Here is a 19,914-nt window from a genome sequence, read left to right on the forward strand (position 1 = left end):
CATTTCTGCCATATGCTATTCCAAGCCACTGGTGAGATTGAAAAGGCCCTTCTTTCCTGCCAAAGTGGCCTGTGCCAGGGGTCTCCCTCTCCTGCTGCTCCCCTATTTAGAGAGAACATCTTTAAAGACAGCCTTCAGGACAGGTCAGTTACCAACTTCAGCCCAGGATATGAGAGCTGGAGACCTCAGAAATGTGTGAAGGCTGGTCCTGGCTGGCCACTGATCTTAGCTGCTTAGCCTCAAGAATCTCTCCCAGTCAACAGGAAGGAATTTGGAGACATCCCACTCTCCCACTCAGCTGGTTCATGGTTCCAGCCTGTTGTGAGACAGGAGATGTTTGCTAGAAAATGAGCTCCCCTACACCCTCCACGTGGAAGCAGAAGGCCTCCACCCAGGTCAGCCATACTCTGCCAATGGCCTGGCATCTAAGGTTGGCTGCTTCTTGGCTTCTACCCCTCACCTCCACTGGGCCTCCACTGTTTATTGTGCAGGTGTCTGCAGATGCCTATGCTCCATAGCCAGAGGTGACCCCAGTGACATTCAGACAGGGGGAGGCATTGGAAGGAGGCAACCAACCGAGAAACCCAGTCAAGTTCCTGTGCTCCTGGGCACATGGCCATACCTGAGACCTTGGAAACCAGGTGAAGAGCACTGCACTGAGAACACTCAGCCACCTTTCCTGAGGGAAGTGCTGGGGAGTGCTGTGAGCCACATTTGCATGCAGAGCTGCTGATCCATCACCCCCACCCTGGGTGGTACTGGGCACCTGCAGCCAGCATACATGGTGTGAGGTGTTAGGACAGGCCAAGGTCTGTGCCTATGCCACGGGTGCCAGGGTCACTGTGAGAGCTGGTTCTTGTAACCCAGGAGATGGGTCCCATTGCTCCCCACTATGTCCTCTTTATTCCAGGGATACTTTCAGATCCAACTGCAACTTGTTTCTGACCTGACACTCAAGCCAGGAAAGGAACGTGGGATGCAGTAGGAACAGGATCCAGCCCTAAGAACCCCACCATGGAGGTGGGTGGAGGAGAGGTGGGGTGAGCTGTGCTCCATCGCTGCTGGCTGCTCCATGATCTAGGTCACTGGTGCTCTGGCCCCTCGATCTGCCTGTCACAGGTACATATTCCCGTGGGATTTTTTAAACACCTCGTTGCCTCTGGGAGAATCTCCATGTTGGCGCCATTTCCTATCTCCTCATTCATCTTCTGTTCTTCCACCTTTGGCTTGTCTTAAGATCACAGAACTGCAGCACAGACAGAGCACCTCAGAGATGCCAGGATGCCTCAGGGAAGGGCCTGGACTGCCAGCAGAGGGTCCCCCAGAGTGGGGTCTGGGGACACAGCTCCTCCTCACATTATCACCTGCATTCAGGGTTCTTTCCCTGGGCTGCTCTCTGCCCCTCTCCCAGGCATGGGGGGCTCTGCAGCTCATCAGATGTGACTGGTGGCTCATGTCACCCCACCTCTAGGGTCCCTGGCTACTCTGGGTGCCCAGGCTGGCTGCCTGCTGTGGAGCACAGGCACCCTTTGTAGCATTTGCTCCAGCTGCCCAGTGAATCTGTGGCTTGGTGTGGACTAAGTCTCCCTTAGAGCTCTGCTCTGTCCATCCCTGTAACACACAGGTGGCTTTAAACAGGGCCAGGCGGTAGCTTCTTGGCAGAGGCAGCTACAATGAATCCTGTGTCCTTTTAATCAGTCTGTCTTCAGTGATGAGAACTTGTCTGTGTGGAGACCTGCTTACATTTTTCTAACATGCAAATCAAGAAAAGTGTTCTCCAAAGCTTGTCACTGGACACACATTTCTCCTTGTCTATGGAAACAGCTGCTGTTTTGGAGGGCAGGGAGAAGGTCCCAGAGCTCCTGAGTCCCTGAGCAAGCAGAGTGAACAGGGACTGGAAACAACACTGGGGGTCTTCAGGGCTTGGGAAGGCAGTGCAGGCAGAGGAACAGGATGCACCTCCTAATTCACAGCCCACAAATGTGGGAGCCCAGATCCAGACTGGGTGGGGGAGGGTAACAAGAGAATCAAGGACAACAGCATAGAAACAGTGCCCACTGGTACACGAAGGCGGGAGTCAAGAGGAGGTCTGAGCCCCGTCGGGATGACAAGGGATGTGGCATGAAGAAGAGAAATAAACATGGGCTTGGACTAGCTGTCTGATCAGAGCAGGCCCCGGGAGGGCCGAGATCAACTCACTCTAGCTCTGGGGTTCTGGTTCTAGTGTTGGCTAATTGGTCTCAGAAAGATTCCCCAGCACACTCTGTCCTAAGCTTCTTGCCCTGTGTTTGGAGCCCAAAAATGTCCTCTTTCCATCAGAGTCAGGACTGCCTGGAGTAGTGGCAGCCTCATCCGGGAGATCTATAGGCGGCTCCACGGGCCTAACCAGATGCACCAGCCCAACCTCTGCCCTCATTCTTGACTCAGGATGGAGTGAACATTTTAGAATTCTGTCCCTGGCAACCCTTGCCCTACCTGACATGTATCAGCGGGAGGGAACTGCCGCACCTCTGAACCTGGCATTCATGTCGCCAGTCTCCCAAGTAAGGATGGGAAGTGACTTGTCTTGTGTTACTATCACTGTAGCTTATGCTGAGGCCATCCGCCCATGAGCTTGTTCCTTCCCAACTGGCCTGGCAGCACCAGAGAAAACCCCACTCACTCCTTGATCTGTGCTGAGGGGGAGACACCTCATGGTTTGAATGTGGCCAACAGAGAATTTCTTGCCCACAAAAGGTTGTTTTTTGCATTATTTAAATGAAAAGTGTCAAGCTATTTGCAGCCCAATTTGGCTGAACAGATTTTTTTTGGCGTAGCTTATTTTACTTCTCGCTCATTAACTTCTTTTCCTTATGAATTAAAGAATAGCATTTTTTCCCACACAGGAGTGTTTTATTTACTTCTCTCTGTACCACAGCCAGCACTTGCTGCCTTGCTGGGTAAAGCAGAAGGAAACACCCACTCAGGGAAGTGTTTACCTAGAAGCCACGCATTGGAACAAGTGGTGTGTGTCTAGGTCCCTACTCAGCTGCTCCTGCCACCCTCCTGACATCAGTCAGAGCCCCAAGGCTTAAACTTTTAGTCGGTGCAAGTCTGTGTTTCACCTGGGCCATGAGCCCCTGGCTGTTTTGCTCAAAGGCTAAGAGCCTTTTTGTGAAGCTCACACAATCTACCTGGCAAGACTGGAGACTCATCCTGCGAATCTGCTGACGGATGCCTCCATGGCCTATTTTCCTGGCTTTGGAAACATTCCCTGTGGCTACACTGCTTGTTGAACTGTGGGTGCTGCCACCCAGCACAACTCCCAGCTAGACAGAGCCTCTATTTGTCTGCAAGTTCTTCTCTGGACTCACAATTATAGGTGACTGGGGTCCCAGAGGGAAGGGAACAAACAGATCCCAGCTCCTCCATCCAGGCCAAGAGACTCAAGCCAACCTCAGACTCTAAACATGAGATGCTGGGCCAGGGCTGCACTGGACTATATCATTCCATCCTTCCATCCTACTTTTATTTATAACACCAACTCTACACTCTTTACTGTTAAGTGCTACTCTCTAATCCATTAGTGTTTCCGTAAGTAATGTTTGAAAAATACTTATATTACAAAAAAGATCTTACATACACAATATGCCTCATGATTTTGTCTCCTACTCCCAGAAATGTTTAAAAGCCTTAGCCAGGTACGGAGGCATATCATTGTAATTCCAACACTCTGGTAAGCTGAGGCAAGAGGATTACTAATTCAAGCCCAGCCTGAGCAACTTGGAAATTTAGCAATTTAATGAGACTTTATCTCGGGGACTGGGGATTTAGCTCAGTGGCTAAAGCACCTGCCTGGCAAGCGCGAGGTCATGAGTTCGATCCCTAGCACCAAAAAAAAAAAAAAAAAAAGAGAGAGAGAGACTTTATCTCAAAATGTTAAAAAATATAAAAAGGCCAGAGGTATATCATAGTGTAAAGCCCTGTGTTCAATTCCTAGAGCTGAAAAAAATTACTATTACTCTTGCACACATGTATCTCTTACCCTTTACCAGGCCATGCCCTTGACCTACCATATACTTCCCTCAAGGCCAAGTTCAACCTCCTGACAGGCTTCCCAGAGCTGCTCTCCCACTGGAGTACCAGGGAAGATTCCTCTCTCCGCCTTTGTCCCTACCAGGCCAGTACTATGAGTCAGTATGCATTAAATATCCCAGAGTCACTTTATTTTATTAAATTTTATTTTAAAGAGAATAAGACCAAACAGAATAAAATACAATAAAGTCAATCAAAACAAAACAGTGAAAGTGATACAGGATTTCAAAACAGGATAATAGGAAATGAACAACGGTTACCACAATATCTCTTGCAATTTTCAAAACTGCTGCCCATACCATCAGACATAATTAAATCAAACAAAACAGAACAAAGTAACACCAATCGAAACAAAATATTGAAGAAAACAAAACAATAAAACTGAACAAAACAGGGAGAACAATATTGGATTTCAAAAACAAGACAGAAGGAAATCTCCCATAGTTGCTAGACTGCATAATTGCTATCCTCTAAATAGATGCTCAGACTACGGGCTTCAGGTATGCAATATCAATCAACAATACAAAAATTAGGTTGTTTTTGTACCTCAGTTGCTATCAACTCAGCCTGTGATTTTTCAAATCAGCTAGTTGCTTGCTGGGGGTGGGGTGGGGGTGCTGGGGGTGGTGCTGGTGGTAGTGGTGGTGGAATGACTGGCACCAGCTGGTCCACAAGAAGGGCAGATTGGCTTGTTTCTCTTCTTGATCCCACATGGCTGCCACCCTCGGGAGGGGTAATTAGCTTCTTGTTTCTCCTTCCAGCTCCGAATGACCTCCCAGTGTCACTTTGACTGACCAACTGAACCATTTTGTAAAGCTCTGAGACAGGATTTCCTCCAGTCTCCTGGACTGCTAAGTATGATACTCAGAAGTCCTGCCTAGCACTTTGAGCATGTCCATCCTCTGCCTCCAACCACACCCATTCCTTTTTCAGGTTTCCAAACTCCCCATAACCCAATGGCAAAGTCAGGTCAGAGCTGACAGGTGGTCATTTATCATGGTCATTATCTATTCCACTTCTTGTGGATACTCCTTTTTCCCTACAGTATTAGTGTGTTTACAAGGTGTGGCTACAAATTTCAAAGAAGCATTCTGCATATAATGTGTAACCTATACCAAAAACCAAAGGTCAGAATTCCAAACACTTCTGGCTCTAAGATTTGGGGTAGCGAGCCCCTCCATTCTGTCACTGATCTGCACCTGAAAGATGCTCATGGTAGATGGGTTGGGCCTTTGGCAGAGCAAGGGCTGTAGAACAAAGATGCTGCTTATATGACGTCTTCATTTCAAACAGCCCTGTGCAGGATGCTGGTGATTCAGACACAGGAGCCCTAGCAGTATCACACTCCAGCCAGGGAGTCAGTTCACAGGCCAGCGGAGGGACCAAGGTATGTGGTGGTGGTTGGGGGGAGAGGGGTGTCCTGGCTGTGGGGGAAGGGAGATACTGCCTGGCCTCAGTGCAGCGGGCTGTCTCCTCCAAGCAGCCCTGTCTGGGGAGGTGGTGGCCATAGGTCCATAGTCCCTTTCTAAGGGGCTGCAGGTTTCATATGTGCCACCTGGGAACCTTCTGTGGTGATCCAGGCCAAAGGCACCTGAGAATGGATGACACAGAAGATGGGAAGGTCTCATGTTCTCTGCCACTGACCCTCACCCTGTTGTTGAATGTCTGGTGCCTCAGCTTTCCTATCTGTAAACAGAGCGCAGACCCTGGTGTGGTCTGCACAGTGTGCTCCTGCTCTGCAACCCTCTCTCTATGGTGACAGCAGGTCTGACTGGAGCACATCCCACAGCCCTGAGGCTGCAGAGCACAGGGTGCAGAACTGAGGTGGTGGGGTGTAGGCAGGGTTCAGGCTGGAGCAGTCCTGCCCACATCTCAGCGCCTTTACGCCACAGACAACCCCATTCTACAGCCCAGGAAAAGAGAAGCTGGACAACTGCCCGTGGTCATGTGCTTTGCGGCTTGCCCAGATACATGCTTCTAGTTCTTAGCACTAGCAGGCTAAAGGAGGGGCACTGGGACCGGTGTCAGAGCCAGACTCCATGGCCAGCACTTCCCAAGTTCACAGTGATGGTGTGAATAGGGGCATCTGCTGACCTCTGAAGTGTGCGGGGCTGGTGTGAAGACATCATGCAGTCTGGCGACTAGCTTTCCAGAAGGCCCCACACATGGACAGACAGAGGCCCAGGCTCGGACAGGGGTCCCACCCAGAGAAGAGGGAAGGTACAGTCTGGCCCTGGGCCAGGGGACAGGAAGGCAGGGGTAGGGGTTTGAGGAATGGAGCAGTAACAGCCATGCAGGGTGGAACAACGCGGGAATCGCCTGCTTACCCCGGGTCTCAGCCCTGTTCGGGCGGCTGGAGGCGAGGGCGTCGCCCCGGGGCTGCGGGCTCTGGACCATAGGGGGGCGCCTCAGTCCCCGCCCCACCAACCGCGCCGGGTCGCGCGTGGGCGCGGCGGGCACCGATTGGCTGGCGGGCACACGGGCGGGGCGGGCGGTGGCGGCGCGGAGGGGCGGGTCACCCCGCAGCCGGGCCTCGGCCTCAGCAGCTCATCGCTGCGCCCCGCCCGCGAGTCCGCCGCCACCGCACGTACCCCGCCGGCGGCCACCATGAGCACAGGCCTGAGGTACAAGAGCAAGCTGGCGACCCCAGGTGAGCCTGGCGCCCGCCCGCGTGCCCGCGCGCGCCTTTGTCCCCGCCGCCCGCCCGCCTCTCACCGTGTCTCTCCGTCTCTCCCCCGCCCTGTGGCCTGGACCTGCTCGGACCTGACTGCGACCCCGACCCCGCAGAAGACAAGCAGGTATGTGCACTCCACCTTCAGCTCTCTCGAGGCCCAGTCTTCTGTCACCTATTGTGGCATCAATGCCTCAGGCGTCCAGGCGCGACCCCGCCCCCGCCAGCCGCCATCCAGCCCAGTAGCGATAATCGATAATCATTGTCTTGTCTGTCGCCGGGGAGTGCCACTATGCCTGGAGCTGCAGCGAGGAGGGGGTAGGGGCCAAGCCTGGCCCTCTGACCCTCACAGCAGGGCTCTGGGCCTCTCTGGAGGATAGCAGGATGGGTGATCTCCCTCCCCCTAGTCCAGTACAGCATCTCCTTACTGACCTGGTGTGTTGGGGTCCTGGGTGAGTGGAGGAGGAGCAACTCTGAGTCCACCAAACGGTCTTCCTAAGTAGCATGAGCCTCAAGGGTCACCCCACTTCACAGCCTGCACCTTTATCCCTACACACTAAGGCTAAGCTGTGGCCCAGACTGGGAGCCGGGATCTGAGTCATTCCAGCGCCTAGCATCCCAGCAGAGTATGGGTCCTCAAGCCTAGTGGGTACAGATAGATTTGTGACCTTCCAAAGGGACTGACCTGGTCCCCACCCTTTGGTAATACAGACTCCATAGGAAATTCACCTGGGTATCTTCTGTAGAAACCTAACTGAGCTGAAGGTTAAACCAATCTGTGAAAGCTAGGAGAGCTAGGGATGAGAGTGGGTGACCAGGTGGGCTGCTAGGTATATTACTCTGCCGCTGGCTGGCCTGTCTGGCTTGAGCTCAGCCATGTTTGAGGAGGAAAAACAGGCTCGGTTCTGGCAGCAGAGAGGCCTTTACACCCTCTGTCATTGACAGAGATTCACACATGGCACAGATACGGGGCAGGACCTTGGCCTTGGGGGCATGCAGCTGGCAGGGCAGGAGCAGCTGGCAAGTGGAGTGAGCTAGAGAGTCGCTGGCTGCCCAGTGCCAGTCTCCTGGCCGGGATGTGCCCTGCCTAGGGACTGATGAGGCTCACTGGGAGGGGCTCCATGGAGATGCTGGGTAGAAAGCTGTCTTCCCCTCACAGCAGGTCAAACAAAGACTGAGATGTAGGGATACATACACAGCCAGGCTATTGTTTGAGGGAGAGGAAAAGAGTAGAGGCTGCCCAGACAGCATGCAAGCTACTCCTGGGCCTTTGGAAGCTCCAAGGTTGGCCTCAGGTGCTGAGAGTCACTAAGCTTGGTACCTGATGCTTAGCCCCAGCCAGCTGTCTTGCTCCTTGCTGTCAGGCTGGGGTGCTCCCCTTCTGCTGAGGTGTGACCTCATCAGGCCTGTGTCTGTCCATCCTTTGAGGTCCGCTAGGAGATAGCCTTCTCCCCTCTTCTCCCCATAGTCCAAGAAGGGGAAGCACCATGGAGGTAGAGGAAGTCCCAGGAACAGGCCCAGGGGGCCAGGTGGTGAGTGGGCTCTGGTGGGTCTAGAGGGACCCAGAAGCACACAGTAGCCTCACTGTGACCACTGAGCCTTGGCCCATTCAGGCCTCCTTTTTACTCTACACAAGGGGGGTGAAGAAGCAGTGGGGGCTCTGCCAGCGCTTTTTGTCCCCTACTTCTTTCAGACAGTGATGGGGCTCTGTTGGTTCTGGCTGCTGCTTCCTGAGCTGACTCGAGTGATTCTAAGAATGGAAATGCCTCGAGAGTTACAGGCACCAGGAGGAGGTGGGCGAAGCTGTGTCAAGAGGAAATGCTGATGAATATTTGTTGTGCCTCAAGACCAGAGATGGGAGGTGCCAGGGTCCTTCCCACAGAATGCACAGGTCCTACTTCAGTCCAGTTGGATGTTGGGAGAGGCAGGTTGGGAGATAGGAGTAAGGTTTTTGATGTACTGATCAGGGCCTTCCCAGAGGCTGTGCCTTTCCAATGAGGAAACTGAGGCAGTCTGAGACTAACAAGCTCTGTTAAACATCAGGGTGTAGAGCATCAGGGGTCCCTCTCAGCCTGAGGCCCTCTCAGCCAGGGCTGTCCATCTTCTGGACATGTCATTGGCCTAAGATGACAGCGTCTCTGGGGAAGGGCTGGGCTGTACCTGAAGTGGACTCGGGGGTAGAGACTGGGTGAGGCTCAGCCCAGAGGCTTCTTACAGGTCTTACAGGTCTGGACTACGGAGGGAGTGCAGAGGGAGTACTGAGAGACAGGACTGGGAGTGGGTGGAGAGAGCCAGGGGCCACGTGGCTGCCCCTTACCTTGGGAAGCAAGACTCTCCACTTCCCAACCGTGGGCCTGCCCTCCTCCCAGTGCCACTGGCTTCAGACTCCCCAGCAAGACGAGGGCCTTGGGGTAGGGGGTGCTCCACCATTATGCCAAGAAGGAAGGGCCTGCTTGGGGGAGGAGTGGGGCCAAGTAGGGGAGGAGACCTTCCAGTAGTCTGTACACACTGGCCACATGCACTTCCAGCCGTCCTGGAGCCATCCAGGTTCCCTTTCCTGGCCCCTGGGCACAGGCTTGCTCTGATTTTCCTGAGGTTCTAGAGGTGGGGGGTAAGGAAGGGTTTTTTTAGCCCTCAGTGAGCAGTTTCCCTGCTCAGCAAACTCCTGCCCTTCCTGGGGTGGCCACGTGAGGGGGAGTGTTAGCTGGCCTGAGCAATCCAGTGCCCTGTTTGTCCAATACTGTACTGTGGGTTAGAGGAGGCAAGGAAGCTCTGAGGGGAGGGGAGTGTCCACAAGTCCACGGGGACTTGTGGGGGTCAGATCCTACTCCATCTCCTACATCGCCCCTGAGGGCAGGGACTATCTGGAGACCACGGTGGCCTCGCGCATTGTGGGTGGTTTTGCCAAGCAGCAGGCTTGCCAAGCAGCAGGCTGACCAGGGTTTTTCTAAGTTTAGAGAGAAAGAGATAGTCGCATACTCTGGCCTCCTGCGCCTCCTTCTCGCCCTTCGCTCACACTAAGCCTCTGAGGAGGTGGAGGCAGGACCAGGACAGGGGTGGGTTCTGTCCTCCGCGCGTTTCCTGGAGGTCTGGGGACGCCTAGCGGAGAAAGAATCCCCCGCTAGATACACACCAGCGCAAGCGCGCTTCAGGGAGGTAGGTCGGCCCCAAAGAGGCACAGGAGTCCGAAGGGACGGGGTTCGTGGGTAGTTGGGTGCACTGTGACACCGCCGGGAGATAAGCGGGCCGAGTCTGCACTGAGGGCACCAGTATTGAATGGGGTCGGTTGAGTGTGGGTTGAAGCATCCTCTGGCGCCCTCTGGCGGGAGGAAACCGTATTGCGTGTTGGGGGTGGTACACGCGGCCTCCAGGGCCACCTCGCGTCCCTACCCGGCGTGCGAACCAAGCTTCTGGCCCGCACATCTCGCTGTCCAGACGCCTGGACCCAGGCCGCGGGTGTCACCACCAAGCTCCCAGTCCACGCGGCGCCGCAGCCCCTCCCCGCGCTCTGCCGGGCCCTGCCCTCCGCAGCGGTTTTCCATTGGTTCCGCCTGTGCCCCAATTTCTAGGCGACTGTCTCCCGGCGACGGCGGGCGGGGCTGTCTCCACCGCCCCCGAGAGCGCCAGCGGAGCCCCGCCTCTGTCCGGGTGCTGGGGCGGGGGCTACCGGGTCTACGTCGCCGCCACTGCTCTGGGCGGGCTCGCACAGGCGAGGAGTGGGGGGATGGCTCGTACGGCCTCTGGGGTCAGCGGTCCCCCAGGTAGGCGACGTCCCCTCTCCAGGCTTCAGTTCCCGTGTACGCAAAATTGGGGCGAGAGCAGGGTTTAAAAGCAGTACCACGCGTAAGTCTTTGGAGAACGCCAGGCTGGAGGTGGCCTGCCCCTGTCAGGGGGTCTGAACGCGGCCGGCAGGGCCTCAAGGGTCGCCGCGATGGACTCGCTGGCAGCACCCCAGGACCGCCTGGTGGAGCAGTTGCTGTCGCCGCGGACCCAGGCCCAGAGGCGGCTCAAGGTGTGTGTGTGTGTGTGTGTGTGTGTGTGTGTGTGTGTAATGTGGGTCATGTGCAAGCTTGCCTGCCCAGGGCTTGAGGGATCAGAGACGTGGCAAGGGCTGTAAGGCCAAAGACCTTTGTGGAGGGTGGGCGCTGGGACCCTGCGGTGGGGGGTGGCAGAGCACCGCTGTCTATAAATAGCCCGCTGCTGGAGATGCTGCAGCTGCCACCCCCAGGGCTGGATTGGGGCCAGGTGGGCCTCCCACCCTGGGCAATCTGGGGAGCGGTGAGTGTTGAGGCCTAGGCTTCTTCCTGCCTGTGGAGGCTTCTTAGGGTCTCAGTCCTGGTGCCTTAGGCCTAGAAGGGAGGACATGGCCTATGCCTGGTGCGGCCTACCATCTATTTATGCCCCCCCATACACACACAGAGAGAGACACACACACTCGGAGAGAGAGTTTTGGGTCCCTGAAAGCCCCTGGCTGAGTCTGGCACAGAACTGCCTTCTTCTGTCACCCCCTCACCTGGTTTCCCACCTCCAGGCTTTTGTCTATAAGCCTTCACCCCATTTTTGCCAATGAAATGCTATACCGTTAGGGGATACCATCTGCTGCCTCCTCCTCCTGTGGTTTGCAGAGCCAGGCAGGGGATAGGGCATTGGGCTGCTGCAGTGGAAGCCTAGTATGTCCCTGACCTGCCTCACTGCCGCCCCCAGGATATCGACAAGCAGTACGTGGGCTTCGCCACACTGCCCAACCAGGTACATAGAAAATCGGTGAAGAAGGGCTTTGACTTCACGCTCATGGTGGCTGGTGAGTGGGCCAGGCTGTTGGGTGGGGCTGGGGTGAGTGGCTGGGGCCACTGACCAGCCAAGTTCAGTTGAGGGGAGCTCAGACCTAACCCAGCCCCTTCACTGTACTTACGGCTAGGTGAGTCAGGCCTGGGAAAGTCCACACTGGTCCACAGCCTCTTTCTGACTGACCTGTACAAAGACAGAAAGCTTCTGAGTGCTGAGGGTAAGTACACCCTACATGTCCTGGCACCAATCCACCAACTCCCCCCATGTGACCTCTTAAAAGTGACCCTTCCAGGGTCAGCCCCCACTCTTTTCATGCTGTGAACCCCTATTCAGGGTCCAGAAGAAGTGGCCTAATCACAGGCCATTTAGGGCCAAGCCTCTGGGAAGGATGAGGTCAAGGGTGCTGGCTCCTGGGCCTGGACAGGCTTTCAGAAACAATGCTTTCCTCTTATTCCCTGCAGAACGCATCAACCAGACGGTAGAGATCCTGAAGCACACAGTGGACATTGAAGAGAAGGGAGTCAAGTTGAAGCTCACCATTGTGGACACACCAGGCTTTGGCGATGCTGTCAACAATTCTGAATGGTAAGAGAAGCCTGGCTGGAAAATGGGTCCCTGCCCCAACCAACCCCTTCCTCCCCAGTCTAGCAGGCAGCTCACAGCTGGCCTCATGGTCCTCCCACCCCCAGCTGGAAGCCCATCAGTGATTATGTAGATCAGCAGTTTGAGCAGTATTTCCGTGATGAGAGTGGCCTCAACCGCAAGAACATCCAGGACAACCGGGTGCACTGCTGCCTATACTTCATCTCCCCGTTTGGGCATGGGTATGTGACTCTTCAACCCCTTGTGAGTACCCTGTAGCTGTACTTGTCACTGTGCCACCACCTCCCCTCATCATGCCCATCCCACCCCCTGGTTGCTCTCTGCAGGCTGCGGCCAGTGGATGTGGGTTTCATGAAAGCTCTGCATGAGAAGGTAAACATTGTGCCACTCATCGCCAAGGCTGACTGCCTGGTGCCTAGTGAGACTCGGAAGCTGAAGGAGCGGGTGAGCCTGCTGTGGTAGAGGAGCCTTGCCAGAGAATCTGGGGCAGAGGGTACCAGGGGTACCTCGCCAGCCCCAAATCTGACAGCCTTTGCCCTACCACTGCAGATCCGGGAGGAGATTGACAAGTTTGGGATCCATGTGTACCAATTCCCCGAATGCGACTCCGATGAGGATGAGGACTTTAAGCAGCAGGACCGGGAACTGAAGGTGAACTGAAGCCAGGTTGAGGGAGGACAGAGGTAGTCAGGGACAGAACTGGAGGCCACATGGCACCCATTCATACAGGGCTTGAGGGCTGAGCACCCAGATCTGACCTCATAAGGTCAGAAGTTGTCCTAGCAATAAGAGACTTGTAGCCCATCAGTAAAGGTCAGAGGATAAAGGTGACCTAAATCCCTGCCTAGCCTATGTGGGTCATTTGAGCCTCACCTACATGCTTAGTGGGTCACAGAGCCATTGCCTGGGACACCTTGATGTGCTTTCCATGGATCATCAGTCTAGTAGCTACATGACTATGGCATATCCTGGCTTCCAGAATCCTGAACTACAGAGGGGGGTTACTTCAGGTTTCCAGAAGCTAGAGTAGTAATGACAGACCTAAGCCAGGGACAGGCACCATGGGGCATTTGAGAAGCTTTTGAGAAGAAAGGAGGAAAAGCTAGGTGGTTCTTGATGGGAGATGGGATCTGGAGGGGAACAACCTAAGGGGCACTGCCTGACAGAGGCCCCCAGGGTATCAGCTGTGCAGGATCCAGCTTCAATAAGTAGCAGAGAGGCCAGAAGACAGGTGGTGCCAGGATCTCTAGGGAGGGGTGTTGGTGATTCTGGAAAGGAGGCCTGGTGCAGCCCCCCACACCCCCAGCCTCTGTGCATTCATCAGACTGGGCTTCTGTCCCCTCCCCTCAGGAGAGCGCTCCCTTTGCTGTCATTGGCAGCAACACGGTGGTGGAAGCCAAAGGGCAACGAGTCCGGGGGCGACTGTACCCCTGGGGGATCGTGGAGGGTGAGTTGAGGCCTGGGGCATTAGGAATGGGGCGGGAAGGCTCCTCTGGTATCCCCCACCCACTGTGCACTCCTGCCCCACAGTGGAGAATCAGGCACACTGCGACTTCGTGAAGCTTCGCAACATGCTTATCCGCACTCACATGCATGACCTCAAGGATGTGACTTGTGACGTGCACTACGAGAACTACCGTGCACACTGCATCCAGCAGATGACCAGGTGGGCTGTCCCCATGCCCACATGGAAACCCGACCTGCTGACCACTTACAGGGCTGGCCATGTCCTTCCCACCCAGACATGAACTTTATTCCAATCCCCCTTATTCAAATCAGTTCCATAGAGCCTGATCTCCCAAAATCAGACCTGGGGCTTTAGTCCTGGCAGGAGTCCCTCAGGCATACCCCAGTGCACCACTCTGAGCCTCCCAGCAGCGCCATTCCTCCCATCTTATCCCCACAGTAAACTAACCCAGGACAGCCGCATGGAGAGCCCCATCCCCATCCTACCCCTGCCCACCCCAGACGCTGAGACTGAGAAGCTCATCAGGATGAAGGATGAGGAGGTTAGTGGAGGCCGCATCAGAGTCTGCCTTGGTGTGATGGGGCAGGGCCAGGGCTGGGTGTGACCTCCAAGGGAGAGGGCGGGGCCAGGCCCCTCTAGTTGCCTTTCTCATCCTAACTACTGTTGTCCCCAACCCAGTTAAGGCGAATGCAAGAGATGCTGCAGAAGATGAAACAACAAATGCAGGACCAGTGACCCTGCTGCTCCAGCCCCAGTCTCCAGGGATAGACCACCCACCTCTGGCCTCTCTCACCCCTGGATCCCAGACTGGCCTGGACTCGACCCTGGATTCGCTTGGATATCAGAGGGGCCTGGATCCAATCCTAACCTAGAGTGGCCCTGATGGGACTGTTCCCAACCCAGAGAGACACGGAGCCATGGCACCCCTCCCCACAACCCTAATTTATTCTTAGCATTAACGTCTCCAGGTCATTTGTATTTGTTCCCTAGGGGCCTGGACAACAGTGCCCCCCCCAATCAGTTTACTCTGGCCTTGGGGAATCAGGAGCCAAGTTGGACACAATTTCCTAGATTACACTTCCCCAAAGGTCAGAGCACCAAGGCTCCAATCCCTGCTCAGGCAAGAGGATAAACCAAGGTAGAGGAGGGGAAAGGGACCAGGTCTATTTCCCCACTCCTGTGCTACAGAACAAATTGAGGACTCCCTTTGTGCCAGTTTCTCTGAGTTACCCAGTGTATGCTGACACCCTACTTTGTGCAAGGTGCGCCGGGTCCTCCCTTACCCAGTCACCTAAACTGGGGATTAGAGCAGGTAGGGTTGGGCTGCTGAAGCAACTGGGAAGGTTCCACACTAAAAGGCTGCTGTTGAGGATGGTGGGACCAGCTGTTATAGCAGTCTAGCCCCTTCCTCACAACCTCTAGCAAACCTAGAGGGCCCTGGGGTGGTGGGCCATCCCCTGGCAACCCTCATGTCCAGGTGGCTGTTCCCTGCCCGTAGCTCGAAGCACCCTCTCCAGCTGCACTATGGTGCTGGGCTCTCAACCCCTCAGCTCCTCCATTTCTCCACCCGCATGACCCCACCACCACCAGCACCACCACACACACCCGTGCTCCCTTTTGTTAAGTTGTGAATGCCATGTCCTGTCCTGGCGACAGGAGAACAATGTTGGTGAACGTCGCTGTGGCTGTTCGAGTGTTCCGTGCACCCCTGGGAGCGGGTGGGGGCCGGAAACCCAGGCGGCTGGCGGGGTCTTGGTGATAGCGCCCTATCTGCGGCTGCAGCGCTGATCCGAGAGGCCTCCGGGTTATTTCTGGCCGGGTAGCTGCACTGTGGTCTGTGCGGCAGGGCTCGCGGAGCCTGTAAGGAGCCGGCTGGCTCTCAGGCCAACGCCTCCCACTCCAGAACAAACCGAGCTACCGACCTCTCGCCATGGGCTCCCGTGAGTCTGGGGTCAGGTCTGCTGGGTCCTGGGCAGTCCCAGGTTAGGAAGCATTCTGGTCATCCTAGCTGTTACAGGGAAAGGGTTGAATCAAATTAGGGAATTTCAGCCAGCGCATGGGGTGGTCAGATGGTGGGGGGAGGGGTTTACAGGGCTACAGGCCTCAGGAGCTGCATGAAGCCGGGGCCAGCGTCCTGGATGCTCAAGGACGCCGCCTGGGTGGGCAGGCCCCACCCTTCATTTCAGCCCTTCTCTTCTAGGGCCGTGCGGGGCGCTGAGCCTACTGCTGCTACTGCTGGCGTCGCGGAGCGGCGCGGCTGTGGGCTGCCCCGAGCCGTGTAGCTGCGCAGGGACGCAGGTGGATTGTGGGCGCCGTGGGCTCACGCTGGCCTCGCTGCCAGCAGTCTTCCCGCCTGACACCACAGATCTGGTGCTGACCGACAACAACCTAACAGCGCTGCCCCCGGGGCTGCTAGACACATTGCCCGCGCTGCGCGCCGTGCACCTAGGCGCTAACCCTTGGCGCTGCGACTGCCGCCTGGTGCCGCTGCGCGCCTGGCTGGCCGGCCGCCCGGAACGCGAGCCTTACCGCGATCTGCGCTGCGTCTCACCTCCTACTCTGCGCGGCCGCCTGCTGCCCTACCTAGCCGAGGAGGAGCTGCGCTCCGCATGCGCGCCAGGCCAACTTTGCAGGGGGTCGCTGGCAACACAAGTCGCGCTGCTCTGGCTCGGGCTTCTGCACGCGTTGCTCCTGGCGTTGCTGCTGTGCCGCCTGCAGAGGCTGCGCACCCGCACCCGCACCGCACAACAGTTACTCTTGATGGCCCCGCTGGTGGACGAGCCCGCTGAGGCAGGCACATCCTAAGAGAAATGGACTGGCGTTGATCATCCTAGGTCTGCAAATTCGACAAAACCTTGCCCAAGAAACCCTCATCCCTCTCTTGGACCCGCCCTGAAAGCTGCCCAGCCTCCCAGACTCTCCCAAGACCTGAAGGCTGGAATCCGGGTAGGACAGAGTGAGGCAACCTATACCTTCTGTCTTGGGGAGGTGGAGGCACCTAGCTACTGAAGCCCAACACTTCGGAGCCTCCCCTCCCCAATTCCGTGCTAAATAAATCCTTCTAAACTGGCCTGTCTCTGCACCAGTGACCTTGGATCCCATTCGCTGAACCCCAGAAGAGACCCTAGGGAGAGTGTGCAAGACACACAGTCCCATCATCACACTGAGCCAAATTGGCCTGGGGCAAGCAAGAGTCAATGGGTAAACTCCCTTGTCCCACACTGCCACAGGTCACTGTAGGTAGTGTGGACAGAGAAGACATGCTCAGCAATATGGACAGGCAGAGTGAAGGTGCTTAGAGGATTCTTGTAGGCAGTGAGGGACCACAAATATGTGCTAAGGACAGTTCAGGGCTTGTGGTGACCTTTATCAGTCACCCTGCTGTGTGGAGAGCTTTCAGAGCAGTTGGGACTCAGGTGGAGTCTGTAATCTATGTGGTGTTCCCTGGGTAATGGAGCCTAGAAGGTGGAGTCTGTGGGAATCCCCGGCAGGTGTGAGTGGGTGCCAACGTCTCTGGCCTGCAGTGAGCTGGACCTGTGCCACAGCCTGGGCCCCTCCTGGTGCACCAAATCTTCCTATCCCCATTCCTAAATCCACAGCAGGAGCTCCAAACCCCACCCCCACCCTTCTGTCAGGATGTAATGCTCACAAACTGAGAACACTGGCTCTGCTCACCCTGTCCCCACAGCTGCCACCTCCCCGGGCTCCTGAGCTGCACCACACTGGTCATGCCTCCCAGCTAGATCTATGCACAAGCTGTTCTTTTCGCCTGATACATGATGCCCTTCTCACCACTGCCCCATATTTGTCTTCTACCTCCCAAGCATGTCCATCCTCATTGCTGCATCTTTCTGGAGAGCTTCCCTAACTGCCCAGTCCAGCAAGGGAGCTTCTCAGAACCATCTAGTCCTCTGTCTGCTTCCCTAGCTCTGCCCCTGGTGCTAAGCAATCAGGGCCTCAGATTCTTCCCTGCTAACAAGGGGCACAGAGGGCCCTCTGATGTCTTTCTCACTATTGGAGCCAGCATAGGGACACTTGGGCCAGGGTCCTCTTCCATCCTTGGTGTGGACCCACCCAGCTGGCCCTGTGAACAAAGAAGGTTGTTCTCTGAGGGCCCCAGGACTGGATGAAGAGCCTCAGGGCTGGGCACAGGAAGGTCCTGGTTGCCCACTGACCGCCACTGACCAGGTCGGGAGGCTGCCCCTGACACAGCTTTTGTCCTAGTCTTTGTTGGATAAGATGGATGGCCCTCTGGTAGGGCTGATGCTATCTCGAGGCTGCTGGTCAGAAGTGAGGCACTAGCCACCTCCTCCTTTGTGGACAGGTGCAGGGCATCCGGCTCATTGTGGGCTGTAGCTGACTGTCCGGTTGTCCATCCGGCCTTATCACCACATCAGAGACAGTAGCCCTCTTTGTACAAATGAACTGCCTCCCCCAGGAGTGACTGACACCCCCTCCCAATCTCTGACAGAGGTCAGAGGTAGCAGCCAAGGTACACAAGCAACTCCCTAAACTCTATCTGAACATGATGCAAGGAGAAACATTCCTTCTGCTTCCCAGTGGAGGAAACCAAAATCAGGAGCAGGATCCTTACTGGGCCCCAGACCCCTCTATGTGTCTGCATGAAGAGCAAACCTGAGACAAGTTCCTGGAGCCCCTAAATTCCTCTTCACTAAAGCCCCTGGGGAAAATGCAGGGCCTAGGAAAAAGTGAGCCAGAATCCTAGGTGACCCCAAATTGAGAAGGAGGTACCTCTACCCTAGGCTGCGGGATGAGGCCCCACAAGGAGCTATGGGAAGGAGCCCAGACCCACTGTCCTCTGTTCACAGGGCTTGGGGGCTCCACGCCCAGGGCCTGGAGGAGAGTATGGTCCTCTTTGTGCAAATGAACTGCCTCCTCCAGGAGTGGAAGCCCTGAGGGGCAGGAGTTTCAGAGCCACTGGGACTTTCCTGATGGGAGAACAAAGCAGAAACCACAGCATGTATCATAAGGAAGAATTCCTGCATACTGAGCAAAAGGGCAACTGAACCCCATGTTCCCATAGGTCTGCCCTATGGTGTGGACTGGCTGGTGCCAAGGTACTGACCATGGGGGTGAAGACACGGCCTGCCTTGCTAACTGACCTTCTCCAGTGGACTAAGAGCCCTCAATCCCAACTCCTGACCCTGCACTGACCTTCCCATGTGCTGAGCCTGGGGCCTCAATCTCCAAGAGTCCAGGGAAGTGGATGGTCCCAGATCAGTGCTCCTGAATGGCCCTACCAGGGGAGGGTTGCTGCTCACAGTCCTCTTAGCCCCCTGTCCCAGCATGTCTGCCACTTCATAAACCGTACACCTGCCCCGAGGCCTCCTGCCCACTGACTAGCTGTGGCCCTCAGTGGCCTCAGACTCCTTTCAGACAAGCACAAACCAGGGAGCCCCTCTCAGGCCCCGCCATCCCCACACTTCCAGGCCTTAGGGAAGCTCTGCAGCCCAAGGGTGCAAAGGGACTGCAGCACACTGCCCAGGAAGCCTCCCTGAGCTCCTTACAAGGCTCAGACCTCAGTGCTCCCTGTCTCACCAGCCAGGCACTTCGCACCTTCCCTAAGGCCACATTCCTGCCCTGATGTCCTCCTTCCTGTGACTCTCATCCCTCTTCAAGGCCCTATTCAAGTTCCATTCTCCCTTTTCAAGGAGTTTCCTAGCCTGCCATGGGACAGGACCCCATGTCCTGGTCTGCTCTCCTATCTGGTGTCTGTGCACAGCCAGACAGCGAGTGACTGACCAAAGAATTGAACAAATGGATCCCCAGCAAGGGCAGACGACAGCCCTGGAGAAGACACATCCAGGACATCCCACGGAGAGCCTCTGCCTCCTCATTGTGAAATAGATGGGTGCTCTGGCACTCACCAGGCTTCGCGCAGGATCTGTCCTCCCCGTCGGCGCTGCGACCCCAAGGGAGCACCAGAGGGCGCTCGCGACTTGCAGAAAACAACAGCGAAGGAACAACTGGGACCGAGTTTGGCGTTGGGGGTGCAGACAGCCAGGGTCTTCGAAGAAACAGAAACGGGGAGAAGGGAGGATGTGTCTACGCCACGGATGGCACCCAGAGAGGCAAGCAGATTGCTCCATCATGGGGGTAGCGAGGGGGTGTTGGCGCGGTCACTGACAGGGAGCGCGACCCTCTCCCCACCCCTCTCCTCGAGGGTGCAGTGACAGCTTGTCAACCACGAAGATAAGGGACTCCTTCCGCCGGGCGCTGGGGCGGGGCCGGCCCAGGTGCACCCTCCCCCCTCCTGCTGGAGTTTGCTCGGTAAACAGTTATTGGGCCC

At 56.1% G+C, this 19,914-nt stretch overlaps 2 protein-coding genes across 3 annotated transcripts; both read left to right on the forward strand.

Annotated features, from left to right (window-relative positions):
* The first annotated feature begins 6,571 nt into the window (after window positions 1-6,571).
* Window positions 6,572-15,282, forward strand: Septin5 (septin 5). Of its 2 annotated transcripts, XM_003478382.4 has the most exons (12): window positions 6,572-6,724; window positions 6,862-6,872; window positions 11,450-11,546; window positions 11,664-11,750; window positions 11,995-12,118; window positions 12,223-12,357; window positions 12,463-12,580; window positions 12,686-12,787; window positions 13,487-13,583; window positions 13,667-13,802; window positions 14,043-14,145; window positions 14,283-15,282. In XM_003478382.4, exons 1-12 carry the CDS (start codon window positions 6,682-6,684, stop codon window positions 14,337-14,339), a joined length of 1,110 nt encoding a protein of 369 aa, XP_003478430.1. In that variant the 5' UTR covers window positions 6,572-6,681; the 3' UTR covers window positions 14,340-15,282. The 2 variants fall into 2 exon arrangements, with proteins under 2 accessions (XP_003478430.1, XP_005007368.1); XM_005007311.4 differs by lacking the exons at window positions 6,572-6,724; window positions 6,862-6,872 and adding an exon at window positions 10,429-10,757.
* A 92-nt stretch (window positions 15,283-15,374) lies between these two features.
* Gp1bb (glycoprotein Ib platelet subunit beta) lies at window positions 15,375-16,674 on the forward strand. The gene is made up of 2 exons (XM_003478051.5): window positions 15,375-15,544; window positions 15,805-16,674. Exons 1-2 carry the CDS (start codon window positions 15,535-15,537, stop codon window positions 16,407-16,409), a joined length of 615 nt encoding a protein of 204 aa, XP_003478099.2. The 5' UTR covers window positions 15,375-15,534; the 3' UTR covers window positions 16,410-16,674.
* The last annotated feature ends 3,240 nt before the right edge of the window (window positions 16,675-19,914 follow it).

This window comes from Cavia porcellus, unplaced genomic scaffold (genome assembly GCF_034190915.1).
Source record: "Cavia porcellus strain 051 isolate PalLab524CR breed Dunkin Hartley unplaced genomic scaffold, mCavPor4.1 scaffold_16, whole genome shotgun sequence".
Lineage (NCBI taxonomy): Eukaryota > Metazoa > Chordata > Mammalia > Rodentia > Caviidae > Cavia > Cavia porcellus.